This window comes from Numenius arquata, chromosome 5 (genome assembly GCF_964106895.1).
Source record: "Numenius arquata chromosome 5, bNumArq3.hap1.1, whole genome shotgun sequence".
NCBI lineage: Eukaryota > Metazoa > Chordata > Aves > Charadriiformes > Scolopacidae > Numenius > Numenius arquata.
In genome coordinates this window covers 13,764,387-13,779,967 of record NC_133580.1, presented here as the reverse complement: position 1 = coordinate 13,779,967, position 15,581 = coordinate 13,764,387, and the positions used below count along the sequence as shown (strand labels likewise).

Here is a 15,581-nt window from a genome sequence, read left to right as displayed (position 1 = left end):
TAGCTATTTTTTTGTGTATTGTACAGTCTTATTTAAAAACTACTGAATGTGTTTATAAGGTGGGAACTAGAGGGCTAGGGATCTCTGAGAAGCAAAGGAGAGTGGCAGATGCTTAAGCACTCTATTTTCTATATGGCAAGCCCTAGAGAGCCCGGGCTTACTTTGCAAACAGTTTTTTTAGCAATCGAGTTTTAATATCAAATTAAGTCTTCATTAAAAAAAAAAAAAAGCTGTCACAGAAACGGCTTCACACCTGAGCATATTTTGAAATGCCACTTCACTTCATGGGATAAAAAACGGTGAGGCCTTTTTCCCTCCTTCTTTATTTTAGTTTTGGTCAAAAACTTGATGGCCTTTTCCAGGCAAAAGAGCTTTTAGATGCTGTAAGAACTTTGCGCACGTAGAGACGGAGTGGGGAGCTCAGCATTTGCCAGTTGAGTAGTAATAGCCACCCCGAGAGAAAGGGGGGGAGAAAAGGGGAAGAGCAAAAAGCAAAAACAAACGCTTAGTTTTATGTACTTTTCTACTTGCATCTTTTCTGTCCATCGTGCAGACTCCATGTCATACCCTCGTATAACATGTAAAAATGAAATGATGTACATAATAAATAAAATTATTTATTTTATGTGTATTTTTAGCTTAACTGTAAACTTAAAAAAAAAAGCATTTAATTTTTTTCCCAAAAATGTAAGCCTATTGAAATTCAAGGTGTTTCTACCTTTTCAGATGTAACATTTCCAGCTGCCTATTGATAATAAACATTTATGAACAGCAACGGATCTGACATTTTACAGTTTTTTAAAATCATGTTCAGCACAGATGCCTCAAGGGCTGTCAGTGGTCAGAGGAGCACTTAAGGGCTCCAGTTCTACAAAGACTTAGATTAGTATTTACATAAAAAAGAAATGGCGCAGTCCGGCTTACCTACAATGAAGTTGGCCACCCGAATTTGAGCAAGTGTTCACGGGCAAGAGCTGAACAGCACCTGGCTGTGACAAAAAACAACCCCAAAACATTCATTATGTCCTGCCTACAACAGAAAACAGCAAACCACTGGAAGTGCTGGTAAATAAAACGCTCCACATGAACGCAATTACTCCTGTACAAAGTTGTCTAAGTAAGTGTAATTCCATTTTAATTTGCTCCCCAAAGATATCCTTCAACCAGCACAACTACATCAGCCACACTGGAATATACAGCAATATAGCTAATAGTGTAAAAGAGTCATTAAGCATCAAGAAATAACTGTATTAACATAATTTGCTCATGTAAAGCTGTCCTCCAAGCAAATCTCATTAAAGTACTGGGGGCACACGGATACATTTCAGAAGGTTTCCATCAACTACCAGAGGCTCTTGGTCAAGCCTCCAGTAAAACAAGAGTTTCCTCAAGTTAAACAGTGGCAATTTCCCTTTCCTTGAAATGCAGAAGACTCCTGCGCAGCGAGACAACGTGGACACACAGAAATAAACACAGCCCCTGCCAAAAGCTGTAGTGAAGCCCAGGGCCACGGTGACCCACAGCTACAGAATTTTAAATACCCACATAAAGACAGAAGGCTACTTTTTTTTTTTTTTTTTTTTTTAAATAGAAAAGGACATTTTGAAGCTGGATGTGCACATTCCCACTCACATCAGAAAGTCTGGAAGTTCAAAGTTAAGGCACCCTGAATCCCCAGTTTGCTTCCTTTTCCAGAAAGGGGGACCAAACTGCACCTGGCAATGACTCCCCCCTCCCCGGCCGTCCCTGCAGAGGCAGACACTGATGTGCTGCAGCAGGAAATACCAGATTTGAGCAGGGAGCGAGGTGGGAGGCAGGGGACTCTCGCAGTGTATTTTGTCTCCTCTTACTTGCGTTTCCTGAAAAGTAGTACAAATCACGCATCCACATAATCGCCACAAACATTAAAACAAACATTTCTGACTTTCAACTATGACAAATATTAAAAAAGCACTGGTTTAAAGAGAGTCAGAAACCACAGTTTCAGACTTGATGGGAAAATGCAAATAGGCAGGGTAGGAAACAGGAAAAATATATAAAATAGAGGGTAGAAGGAGCTGGATGGTCTGTTTATTTCATCATTAGAAGATATTTCACTTTCTCTTAAAAGACCATTTTCTCTAACACAACAAAGTCAAGCAGTTGCCGCAGCATGAGAACAGAATGACGCTTACTTTGGGGCAAAGCCCAGCACCCCGAAGCTAGTGGCAAAACGTTCACCTGCTCCAGGGAAGGCAAGATTTTGCATCTGGAATGAAAGCGTTGCCAGAAACTGCACCCACCACATAAACCCCCCTGTCAGGACTCGGGCACACATTCCTGTTCCTGCAGATGGCCCCAATGGCAGAGGTGACAATGGCAGTAAGTGTCTGTGTACGTCCGTGCTCTCAGCCCGTGGCTCACACTGGCTGAGGCATTTCATACTCGCTGCAACTCAGCCGACTGTGAAATGTGGTAAGCAGGAGTGACTCCATCATGTGTAGGAGTTCCTAGGTACAGGCCTGCCCTGCAAAATTTAAACGCTGATCTTATTTCAAAGCTATAAAGTCCTGGTCCAAGGGTTTTATCTTCCTCCTTTATGAAAAAAGCAGTTACTTAGAAGTCTGGGTCTGGATTCATACGCTGAGTATCTTCCATATATAATGCAGTCTTTGATGGTGTAATTTTATAAAAGAGAAAGGTATCCAGCAGCACTGCAGAGAGAACTGGAAGCTAAAACAAAACAACTAAGCCAGAAAAACAACTTGCTGTAGGAATCGGTTTGGTGTTCTTATATGACCAAGGGGAAAACAGAGGACAGGAGCAATAGCCCAGCAGGCTAATGCTGCTGGCAGGCAGAGTCAGCTTGGTTTTGCTCTCCAGTATTTATAATAATTATCTTCAATAACAGATGGATTTCACAATTGAAAAGACTTCAGAAAGAGCCTGGTGCCTCTGGCGAGCAGCAGTAAGGCTGTGGATGTTAACACGCACACAGACAACAGCAGGACCAGCGTCACTCAGGCTGGGGAGGAGGAGGGTGAGCGGGGCAGGCAGCAGGAGGGCAGCACCCGCAGCCCAACTGCGGCAGGGCACGGGTTTGCCCTCGCCACGCATTATCGTCCCCGCCTAGCGAGCGCAGAAGTGCATTCTAGAGTCCGGCGATCTGCGGGCAAAGACGGTCGGACTGAAGCCTGCTCCTTCTAAGGGCAGAAAGATTTGCAGCAGTTTAGGAGAGACTGACATACTGAAAAACACAAGAAGCTCACACCCCAAAGCACAGGAACTGCGGTTGATCACCGCTTCTTTCATCCTGCGGTTTCAGAAGAGAAGAGGAGGCTTGGCTCTGAGGCTGTTTATCAGGGCTATGAAATAAGAAGCGCTCACATCTAAAGAGAGCGCTCTGTGGCGCTGCCAGCTCATGGATCCTTCCTGCACAGCCTTCAGGTGTTAATTTAATTTGAGCCCCTGCCTTTCATATATAAAAACATGGTGTGGAAAGGGAGGCGGCAAGCATGACTAGTGCAGGCTTCGCTGCAGAACTCTTCTGTTCTGTTCTCCCTTTTAAAAGCTGAAAACCCGTCCACAAAAAATAAAGGAAAATGAAAAACACATTTCAGGATTAAATTCTTACTTTAAAAATTCATTATTATGCAACATATTTCAAGAAGTTATTAAAGAAGGGGGGGGGGGGGGAATCAATCTGAAGGAAAATAATTGTTCCAAATAGAAATCAATACTCATGGATTTTTCTGTGCTTCTATTTAAAGATAAAATACACTTATGGCTGCAAGCTATATCCTGCTACTCCTGTTCACAGCAAGTCTGTGATTGCTGGAAACAAAAACCCAGAGCATGGGTCTGGTACCAAACTGTAACAGAGCAATAACCAAACAATGTGCCAAAGAAAACAAGCCTGGACTATCAGCAGGCTGACACCGGGTTCCCACATCTTGGCACCCAGAGTCCACACATGCACACACCCCCAAACACAAACACACCTCTCAAACAAACCCCCTGAATTCTGTGTAATTTTGATACGAATTATCTTACAGCCTCTGAAAAGGCAACGGTTGTCCAGCAATTAGCCACTGGAACACTTGACCACAAAATTAGGAATACTATTAATAGTAAAGGGGCGCTGCAGCCAGCACGAGTAATCCCTAGATGAGGAAACTGCTGAAGTATGAAGCAGGTTACCTCTGTTTTAGGTAGAGCTGTGGCTTTTTTTGGCAGCTGTTTTAATAAGTGATGTAGAGCTATTGTAGTGCAACACAACTCTGGAAAACAGAATTGAAAACAAAAGACTCCAGCATTCACTTAAATTTCTGTACCATTCTAAGCCGGTTTGCTGTTAATAAAAAGGCAGCATTTCCTGACCTATGGAGAGCAGTCATCAACCAGCTCCAGGATGTGCTGCTAACTGTTCCCCACATCCCCTACTTGCTAGTTCAAAAAGTTATTTTTGAGCCTAAACAGGCTCAAAAATACATTTATCACGTCATAGAGGTATTCTGTACATCAAATCCATAAATAAGTTAATTGGCCACATATTACATATACTATTATATCAATTAATGTAATTTTCCTGTATATCGAAGTGGCCAACATGGCCACAATAGCCATGGCTAATGCTAAATAATTCAGTAATTATAAGGGTAAGCAAAAACATGCAAAAAACTTGACTCCGTACCAGAATTATCAGTCAGTGTTTCGAATTAAAAAAAAAAAAAAAAAAAAAGTTGACTTCAGGAGACAACCTAATACCAGAAGATAAACCACCAACACTTAGCTATGATAACCATTTGTGTAGAAAAAAGCAAGGCTGTCTCAGTGACAGCAGAAGAAAGGAGGCATTATTCATAGCTAAAGCCTGAAAGTGGAAGATACTCACTTCAGGGTTGACAGCAACTGCTGGGATATGACAGATGGGACTCGTGACTGAGGTGTAACACACTTGATGACTCCATCATGCAGACTGTAATTCTTAAGTCTGTTCCATTTTAAAGTTCATAAAATAAGTCACATGCTTTACCGGTTCCTTTAAGAGGTCAGTCCAGTGAATGCTCTTCCAGAGAAAGGAGGAAAAAAATCCTGTGGTATCTTCTCCCTCTTAGAAATGTGTGTGCAGGATTAGTGCTCCTCCAGAGACAGAAATACAAAGGCCAAGGTCCTAACTGCCACAATTACTTTGTAAAATCATTTTGTGTGCATATTTCTGTTTTTTGTGGGGGTGTTTTTTGTGGGTTTTTTTGTGGTTTTGGTTTTTTGGGGGATTTTTTTTTAAACAACACAGCAGCTCATAATCAAATTAGCTATTGAGAGGTCATTTTTATTATGCTTTGATTTTTTACCTGCCTACTCCACCCTGAAAAGCCATTATTAAATTGCCAAGTTAAATGTACATCCATTAGAGATTTAAGGTTGCAACCCTCCCAACACAGGATTGCACTACTGTCCTCACTTAAGGAAAAAAAAAAAAGCCTCAACAGTTTTAAGGAAACAGGATCAACACCAGAAGTGCTGCATGAATTTAAGACAAAACTCTAGTCACTCTGGTTTTGCTTCCATAGTTACAAAATTGCTTTAAGGGCTCAGGAAGAGCAAACCAACCTATTCCACAGCAGTAGGACTGCGCACGCATGGACACACACAGACTTTGCTTTAGTACCGCTGGGAGCTGAAAGGGACAGCAGGGAGACAACTCAAAAGGCGCGAGCCACTAAGGCCTTCATCTTAGCAACACCTCCAGAGTTACCACACAGACCAGCTTCTTGCCACTGGGGCCTTGGCTCCACATCGCTTCCCTGCCCACCCACCCACCCACCCATCCACCACACGTGGACGCTTCCCCAGCCCTGCTCTGCCACGGCACCCTGTGTCGCACTTGGCTGCGGAGAGGCACAGCGTCAGAAATGCAAACCCCAGGCTTGAAACGCACAAAGATATGCTCCTCTCTGGCTGTTGCCAATTCTCAACTCTTTCCCTGTTCGTTCAGCACGTTTGATCAGGGCAACAATCCACACAGCCATTTTAGGAAGCGCGCACAGATCCTTCCTTACATCTTACAGCCGTAAGCTCACTCCAGAAAGTGCTGGCCATTTGGCTGCAACACTGACCACAGTCAGTGAAATATTAGAAATAACGCACAGGCTCACATAAACGCCTACGTTTTAGTATCTAACTGAAACCGCATCTACATTTAGAACAAGTGGGGTTTTTTTCTTTTTAAAAAAATCTGATTTTGTTCTTCAATTGTTTATGCAAATCTATGCAAAACAAGCTAAGAGCTGAATGAAACAGCTGCTTCATAGCAGCGATAACAGTACAAAGGAAGAGCTGGGAGACTGAAGTGACAACCTGATACTGGAAATACTGACGTCTGTGGAATGCTGGAACAGAAGCCAGTACAGTAGGAGACCAGTTTTTGTTTATGTTTCTCTTTTAGATGTCTCAAAATCAAGTCAGTCTTCAGCAAAACATATCACCCTTATGAAGCAACAGCTAAGCCAAAAAAAGTTAACCGCCCTGACATGAAAATACACAGACCACGTTGACTACTGATAAAAATCTCATCTTACAGCGCATCAGGACAAAAACCATGATAAAGATTTCTGCTGTGCCGATGGGAAGCTCGGGTCAGTCCCAAACACTACCGCAGCCTCCGGAGCACAGTAACATCAGGCCGTCTGATCAACAGCTCCTTCAAACACAAGGGAGACGGCAAGGGTAGGACACCTAAGGTCACCGTGTTAATAAACGTGCTTCACAAGCCCTAAGCTCCATTAAAAAGAGATCCAAGAGACTCTGGCAAATGGAACGCATGCAGATGTACCAAAGGAATACTAAGGCACAGGGCAGATTTTCCTCCCAGGTCCAGGACTTCAGTCTGTTGACAGTCACACTCCCAGCCTATACCAGCCCAAATACCAGGCCTGCAGGTATAAAGCACACAGAATGCTACATCGAGTATCCCCACATACGTCACCCTGCACTGCTCCAAAGCTGCTGGATTTCTTAACTCAAAGGCCGTATAGGTTATACTGCAGCAGCGTGACAACATAAATGTTACACGCAATTCCTTACGCACTACCAACCTTCAAACCCTTAGAGAAGATTCCTAGAGTCTATGCCAAGAAGGACACGGCCAATATTATGGAGCGACTCAGCTGAAGAGCTACAGCCAGCGTCTGAAGTGGTTATTATTAATCCACATCCACTCCATGTGGTGTAATTCCTTGCTACCCAACATACTGATGGACTGTTATATTCATTTACTAAATAAGACAAGGAAAAGACAGAGAAAAGGCTTTGGCATTGACAATAACAAAGTCAATGAACAAACATTAAAAACTATTCATCAGGAGCTGCAGGTTTATCGTCTAGAAACGGAGAGGAAAAATTAGTAAACTGTATTGATTTCATGTCGGGGAAAAAAAATTGCAAGGTAATCTGTCCTTATTCCTTGACACTCTTGGAAGAAAATCAGAGCAAAGATTACAGATCTAGCACAAGGACAAATGAAAAAATGGCTGCTGCTGAAACAGCCCCAAACAGATCCGCTCTCTCTCATCTAAATACAAGTCTAACATTTCTTAAGTTCCCTGCTTCAACACAGGAAAAAGAAATTCAGACCTACCAGGGTTTTGATTTCTTTTAATAAAAGATCTGCTTTCCTATTCAGATACCTAAATATCAATTGATTTTTTTGTAGCATATCCAGCTTTGCACGGGCTCAGACTACAAACAGAAGAAAAAAATTTTGAAGTGTAAGAATACACTGTGCCACTTTATCTACAACCCGACAGAAAGCCTAGATTTGCAGTTTTCTCCTGTCTCTGTAGCAGACAAAACTGTTTCAAGAACACGCTAGCCCAAAACATCACAACTGTAAATTCATGGGAACAAGCCAGGCTACCGCCGTACAGCTTCTGAATCTGGTTACACAAATGATAAATTACAGTGTGACAAACAAGTGAAGGGCTTTCTCCCACAATATTTAGAGCCAGACAGACAACCACAGTGGGAAGGGGTTGCTTTTTTGGTTTTGTTTTCATACTCCAATAGAAAGGAGAAACATGACTCTACTCTTATGAAAATACACTGAAGAATAAACAAGTGGTGCTGGTGAGAGGAGGGAGAAAGAAGGGGAACATTCAGAAAAACCGAAGTTTTAAGCAGATTGTACGGGATCTAGACTCGTGTTAGCCTTCCCTTCTCAAAAACATGTTTGCTACTACAGCTTAGTCCAAGGGAAAAAAAAAAAATATAAAAAATACTGCCGTATACTTAGGTAATGCTGTGCATTTGTACAGCTTCCCCCTCTCCCTCGCACCTCCTCTCTCTTTGAGAGGTTTGCTCCCTTGCTCATAACTTACTGGTAAATCGGGAAAAGCAGTGTCATTCTCTCCTTCAATTTCATAGAAAGTTATAGTTTCTTCCGGTCCTTGAGGCTCCTCTTCATTCCCCGGTACAAACCCATACTGACATTCCTTGTTTACACACTGCATCTGACGGCGGCTACGGCTGTAGGAGCTTTAAAAACAAGAAAGGAGGTTAAGAACCATCACTATTGGAGTTTCACCTTGGTTTCATTACTCAGTTTTACCCCTGTTCCTTTTGGAGAGGCACAATAAACCCACTGTTTCATATTGTGCCACTAGCAGCCAACTCAGCCCTCCGCATACCTTTCCCACCATCCTCCCCAGCTCTTTTAGAGCAAGTTTGTAAAGAGGTTTATATTCACTTACCAGGACCTGCAGGAGAAATTGTCATAGCTCTGATAGCATCTCTTTCCTGGACTGGGGTGGAAAACTATTTGAGTGCCAACCATGTTGTAGCCATATGCAGATGCCCAGCCAAAACCAGAAAAGGGGCAAGAAACATAAAATTGTTTGGGTTAGAAAAGACTTCAAAGATCATCTAGTTCCAACCTCCCTGCCATGGACAAGGTCATTTCCCACTAGACCAGGCTGGTCAAAGCCCCATCCAGCCTGGTTTTGAATGCTTCCAGGGATTGGGCAGCCACAGTTTCTCTGGGCAACCTGTTTCAGTGTCTCACCACCCTCACAGTAACGAATTTCTTTTTAGTATCAAATCTAAATCTACCTCCTTTCAGTTTAAATCTATTACCCCTTGCTCTATTGCTACATGACCTTATGAGAAGTCCCTCCCCATCTTTCCTGTAGCCCCTTTAGGTACTGAAAGGCTGCAGTAAGGTCTTCCCAGAGCTTTCTCTTCCCCAGGCTGAACAACGCCAACTCTCTCGGCCTGTCTTCATAGCAGAGGTGCTCCAGCCCTCTGATCATCTTCGTGGTCCTTCTCTGGACCTGCTCGAACAGGTCCATGTCCTTCTTATGTTGGAGGCCCCAGAGCTGGACGCAGTACTGCAGGCGGGGTCTCATCAGAGTGGAACAGAGGGGCAGAATCACCTCCCTGAACCTGCTGGCCACACTTCTTTTGATGAAGCCCAGGATGCATTTGGCTTTCTGGGCTGTGAATGCACATTGCTGGGTTGCGTTGAGCTTCTCATCAACCAACACCCTCAAGTCCTCCCCAGGGCTGCTCTCAATCTATTCTCTGCCCAGCCTTTATTTGTGCTTGGGATTGCCTTGACTGATGTGCAGGACCGTGCACTTGGCCTTGTTGAACTCCATAAGGTTGGCACAGGTCCCACCTCTCAAGCCTGGCCAGGTCCTTCTGCATGCATCCCTTCCCTCCAGTATGTCAAATGCACCACGCAGCTTGGGGTCATCAGCAAATTCACTGAGGGTGCACTCAATCCCACTGTCCGTATCACTAAGAAAGATGTTACACAGCACCAGTCCCAATGCAAGCCCCTGATGAATTTCACTTGTCACTGGTCTCCACTTGGACATCAAGCCGTTGAATTCTCCCCTAAGTAGTCTGCAGCAAGAATGAAAGAAAATGAGTGGTGATCTCTGACAGGTTTTCAAGGTTTCATTATTTGTAATCCCAAATCTACGGTTATGTCTCTGAGGAGGACTCTGAGGATGATGGTGTTCTTAAGATGCCATGTTTTGACCACCATGTGAGCAGTGAACTGGAGGAGAGCATCCCTCAATACTGCCAAAAATAACTTCCCCCCATCCCCCTGCCAGAGAAGGCAGAAATAGCTGAAGCTGTTGGACATGATGCAGTGGCAACACAGGTAACTGTAACTGAACTCCAACTCATATCCACACAATTTCTGCTCCAGTCTGAGCACTACATATTAGGAAAAACCGAATCTTGCTATCAAGAGGACAGGCAAGCTGAATAACGCAAGTTTTCTTTTACAGCCCTAACAAGTATCTCAACTCAGGAGAAAAATAACTGTAGGAAATGGGGGGAGAAATAAGCTGCCATGAACTTCTACCTTCTGAAAAAGATATTTCTAACAAAACACTTGGCATTGATGGTTAAAGGTGGTGATGGGGAACCTAAAGCAGAGACCTCCATTTCCCATGCAAATTCAGGGGCAACTGTCCCCTTCAAAACAATAAAGCAATAAGTCAATAGTAGTTGTAACTTCACTGCTAAGGCATTTGAAGCCAAATCAAGTGATAATTTTTTTTTTTTCTTCAAAAAGCTTTTTAACATTTGTGTCCAATAGGTAGGGGGAAAAAAAAGTGGGAGGGAAGATGTAACAAAACTTTAACATCCAAGTCCACAGCTGTAGCGTATACACTCTACCTGGCTTCCCTATAGAAAGGGGAGATACTATGACTGGCTGAACTGCTGTTTGTGGGGGAACTGCTGTTGTGACACTGGCTGGAGTGGAGGCAGCAGAATTTGAGGAGAAGCCGGTAGCTGGAGCAGCATAAACACCTGTTGAGGTTGAGATTGCTGCAGAGTTCACCAACCCCTGGAAAAGAATCAGAGTATTCAGCAGACTGCCTCTACAAACAAGTAAGGCTTGTTAAATAAGTGTCTTTGCTGGTTTTCATGGCCACTGGCATAACCCACACTTTGAGGGTGGCAGAGCACTGAAACAGGCTTCCCAGAGAGGTGGTAGAGTCTCTGTCTCTGGAGACATTCAAAACATTCCTGTGCAACCTGCTCTAGGTGGACCTGGCAGGGGGGTTGGACCAGATCTCCAGAGGTCCCTTCCAACCCCATATCATTCTGGGATTCTGTGATTCCTACCCCAGGAGAGGGCTATGCCACCATGATACCCCCAGGGCCAAACTCACACCTACTTCTTTTTGATTGTGCGCATACAGTGCAAGGTTCTGTCAAGGACAGAGCCTGTGCAGACAGTAATTTGAAAGAACTGCAGTTCACATGCACAGAGTATGCAATGTTTTCTTCCTAAATGTATCAACAAAGACACAACTAGAGCTTTCCACTGCACTTTGTTCTCATGCTGAAAGCTTTTGCTCCTTTCTCATAGAAGGCTGGAGCAGCCTTATCCCACACAAGACAACTACATTTCTTCAGTCTGGGCTGTTGGATGACTACTTGTCCGGAACGTAACCTGCCAGTGATAAATGACCACTCATTTTCATGTGTTCAATGCTTTTATTATGTGCTATCAGTGCAAACTAAACACCAAGACTACCACCATTTGTGCAACAGCTTTCACAAAACAAGTCTTACAAACAGCAATATACAACAGATCAAAACAGTATTCTTACGCTCTCAAGACACATGAAACCTAGGCAGAATGAAATTAGGCAGGAGAAATACAGCTATTACAAATAATGTGTCCATTAGCAGCAAAGTGGTTTTGTTTTGCGAAATCTGAGAAAGCCAACTTATTTCAAACATTTTCATCCTCTAATGACCCTGAGCCCAATTTTTATCTGTAGTTGTAGTGATAGCCTATTTCAGTGCTTCAACAAGAACCAGGTGTCTAAGTCTTCAGTGCAACCCCTCACAGAGGTACATGATGCAACATTCCTTTAGCAATAGCATGTTTTTTACACATACTTTACGTAGTCCAATTCAGGCTTTGTGTTCCCTGCACTACAGTTTGTGTATACTCTTTTCCTGTGCTTTCCTACCTCACTGACTACAACATCATCTTGTCAAGTCAACTATCACTAGCATAAACCTAAAGGGAAATGGGAAATTGGAATGCAGTTTAATCGACTGACCCAGCCCACTGAGACACAATAACATTTACAAAACAATATTAATATATAGTTGACAAACAAGAAACAAGAGAAACCAAGGGCAAGCAGTGAGCTTATAGCTCCCAGATTTACATTCCTTGAGGCAAGTCATGAGGTGCAGGGTTAGGTGAGGCAATATAGCTGACTTGGTGCAGCGGTCCAGAACTTACAGCATTAGCAATCTGTGGAGAATTTCCATATGGTGGATTTACAGGATGCCAGGTACCAACATAGCGATAGGCAGGTACTAAAGAATCAAACCCAGGGAGAGACTGCTGGCTGAAGGGGTCCGACGTGACTTGGTAATATACTGGCACATAGGACAGGGGTGGAGGCTCTGCATTTTGAAAGTTACCTTAAAAAACAGAACAAAATACACACACTTACCATATTTTACCACATCCATGGCCTTTTTATGCAGACTTTCACTATGGTGAATACAGCATTGTTTTGGTGGCCAAGAGGGTAAAATCCATTTAGATTACAATTTTACACCCCCTAATGGTGGGGTCAAAGTCATTTTGGGTCCTAATTAGACTAGAGGACAACTTGATCGTCTTCTCACTAAGCCCTGTTCAAGAATTCTTTAGCAGCATTCTGCTTTGGAGTGGCAGCTTTTTCAACAGGAACTCAGGTAAAGAGCTAAAATATGGGTAGTGAGGCACTGAAAGAGGTTGCCCAGAGAATTTGTGGATGTCCCATCCCTGGAGGCGTTCAAGGCCAGGCTGGATGGGGCTTTGAGCAACCTGGTCTAGTGAAAGGTGTCCCTGGCCATGGCAGAGGGCTTGGATGGTCTTCAAGGTCCCTTCCAACCCTGACTATTCTATGAATCTCTTCTAGGGTATTCTTCCCCTATTTTATCTCTGACCATATGACATTAATCTGTGCAAAAGAACCACCCTAGCTGAACAGGCTGAAGCATTATCAACCAATACGCATCTATGCCTCTGAGCAACAGTTTTGTTATGATGCACTCCTTTCCAACACTGACTTTTTGCCAGGTTCCATAGATTTTAATGAGCTAGGCAATTGACCTTTTGGACATCTTTTTCATCATTTAATACTGTTCTCCTATTTACCACCAAGTGTATCTATAAGCTTGTGACCAAGCTGCCAGGTGAAACTAAGATTTGCTGTAAAGTTTATGCACAGTAAGAGACACAACTAGTGTAAGGGCTACTCAAGAGATACAGCTGTCATGGTTTAACCCCAGCTGGCAACTAGGACTACGCAGCCGTTCACTCCCTTCCCTACACTAGGATATGGGGAAGAGAGAGAAAAAGGAAAAAAAAAAAAACAAAACAAAACACCACAAAAAAAAACCCCCACCTTGTGGGTTGAGATAAACACAGTTTAATAGAACAGTAAGGGAAGAGAAAATATTAGTAACAGTAAAAGAATATATAAAAAAAAAAATAATGATGCAATACAATTGCTCTCACCACCTAACGATCGATTGCCCAAGCCCATCCCGAGCAGTGATCACGAATCCCTGTCCCCCAGCCAACCCCCATTTATATACTGATCATGAGTCTACGGTATGGAATACCCCTTTGGCCACCTTGTCCTGTCTATGCTCCCTCTGAGCTTCTATGGGAAGCTGAAAAAGTTCTTGACTTAATATAAGCATTACTTAGCAACAACTAGAACAATACGTGTCATCAACATTATTCTCGTACTAAATCCAACACAGCAGCCACTTGGAAAAAAATTAACTCTATCCCAGCTGAAACCATGACAACAGCTAAGCCTAAAACCAAGGTTTGCAACATCTTCTCTTTAAAAGTTACTGTGGAGTTGAAGTACCAATGCTCAGGGTTTGCCAAAACACAGCTGTCTCCTTTACTTTAAATAGAAGCATGCTGTTTTGACACCATCTCTATTTGCTTATCAGTAAGCAAAGAGATTCCTTCAGTTTTAGAAGACGTTCTCCCAAGTTAGCATACCTAGCACAGGCTTAGAACCGATTACTTCTTACTTTTTAAGGCTATTAAAGCCCTTGACACATTGGTAGCTACACCACTGACTCTGACATACTTTTCAGTACCACAGATAGCAGAGGAACTTGTGAGAACCCCTTACAAGGATTACTCTATGTCCTCCCAACCTCACACTTCCTACAGGATAGCGAAGCTGCAGGCAAGCAGCTCCTATGAGCAGTCAAGCTCTGAAAACCTATTCCCTCTCTTCTCATTAGTTGTGTACGTGGCCTTATACTCAAATACTAACCATTTGCAGGTGCTTCCAAGGGAACCTGGTGGACTTCAGTTCGCCCAGCATCAGTGTAGAGCTGAGGTACTGACTGATCTAGGACAGGAGCCGGCTCAGCATATGCTGGATAAACTTCCACAGGTGATGGTGGCAGCACTGGCTGTACATACATCATGGAAGGCCAATAGCTCTGATGACAATACTTTTGAGACAAGGAAAAAATACAAGGTCATGCATGCAACCACGTACACTCCATCTCTCCTCCAAATCACTACTGGTTTCTGATCTAAAGTTAGAAGTTCATTTTTTCCTTCCTAGCCCCTTAAGATACTACACACACCAAAAAAACCCCATACAGCCTACCAGAAAAGATACTGCAATACTTGCAGCAACAGCCACCTCAGTTTCACATTGAGGTTGTGTTGGAAATCTTTACAGAGAAAGAAGATTCCCACCTATTGACTAAGTTACATTCAGAGAGATTTCTCCTGTTTCTTCAGCTGAAGAAGCGGACATGACTTCCTTTACTTCCCTGAGCAGCAGTGCTGGCACTGCATAAGACTACTGGTGCAGAGACAACTCCTCAGCAGAGCAAGAGCTCCCAGAACACAGAGAAATAAGTGGGAAAACGTTGCTAACTAGAGAAGTGGTGCTAACCAGTCTGAACACAGCTGTACAAGTCCTAGAAGGCTCAAAACCACACATAGACAAGAACTCAAAGACCATTAGCAAAGTATACAAGTTTTCTTAAGAATGGCTCAGGTTTTTCCCCTTATCTTCACGGAAAGAAGAATTTTTATCCACCATCCTCCTCAAAAACAAAACCAAAAACCCCAACACCACAACCCAAAGTACAACAACTAAACATACATATTAGCGTGCTTCACATTTTGAGTTAGAACTTTACTTCCTGAGCTATACTTTAATCTCCATTAAGCAGGCCTAAACGTATTAATAATCAAGTGCACAGGATGCACATTTAGCACACTTGGAAGTCTTAAATACATCAGTACATTTGGCAAGAAAACCAGCAGTTTTTACAGGCAATTTACTATACTAATTTTAAAAGCACTTACTTGCAATCCCAGATTAAAATAATACCGCAAGACCTTTGTATCTGAAATTAAAGAACATGACATTAAAGGGAACAGGAGTATAAACCGAGAAGCAAAAGACATTTACACACATCAAGAGCGTTTTATTTTAAATTACTCTTACTTAATGGAGTATTTTAGCACTACTTTTCATTTAAAGTTTCAAGTGTAAAGAACA

General features: G+C 42.9%; 1 protein-coding gene across 1 annotated transcript in view; it reads right to left on the bottom strand.

Moving 5' to 3' along the window:
* Positions 1-7,325: 7,325 nt before the first annotated feature.
* LOC141464553 (UDP-N-acetylglucosamine transferase subunit ALG13-like) overlaps positions 7,326-15,581 on the bottom strand; it is a 31,163-nt gene continuing 22,907 nt past the window's right edge. Inside the window, exons 20-23 of the mRNA XM_074147526.1 lie at positions 14,328-14,511; positions 12,192-12,453; positions 8,358-8,514; positions 7,326-7,361 (exon numbers count right to left, since the gene is read on the bottom strand). Of these exons, the coding sequence (XP_074003627.1) occupies positions 7,326-7,361; positions 8,358-8,514; positions 12,192-12,453; positions 14,328-14,511 (639 nt within the window). The remainder of the gene's footprint in view (positions 7,362-8,357; positions 8,515-12,191; positions 12,454-14,327; positions 14,512-15,581) is intronic.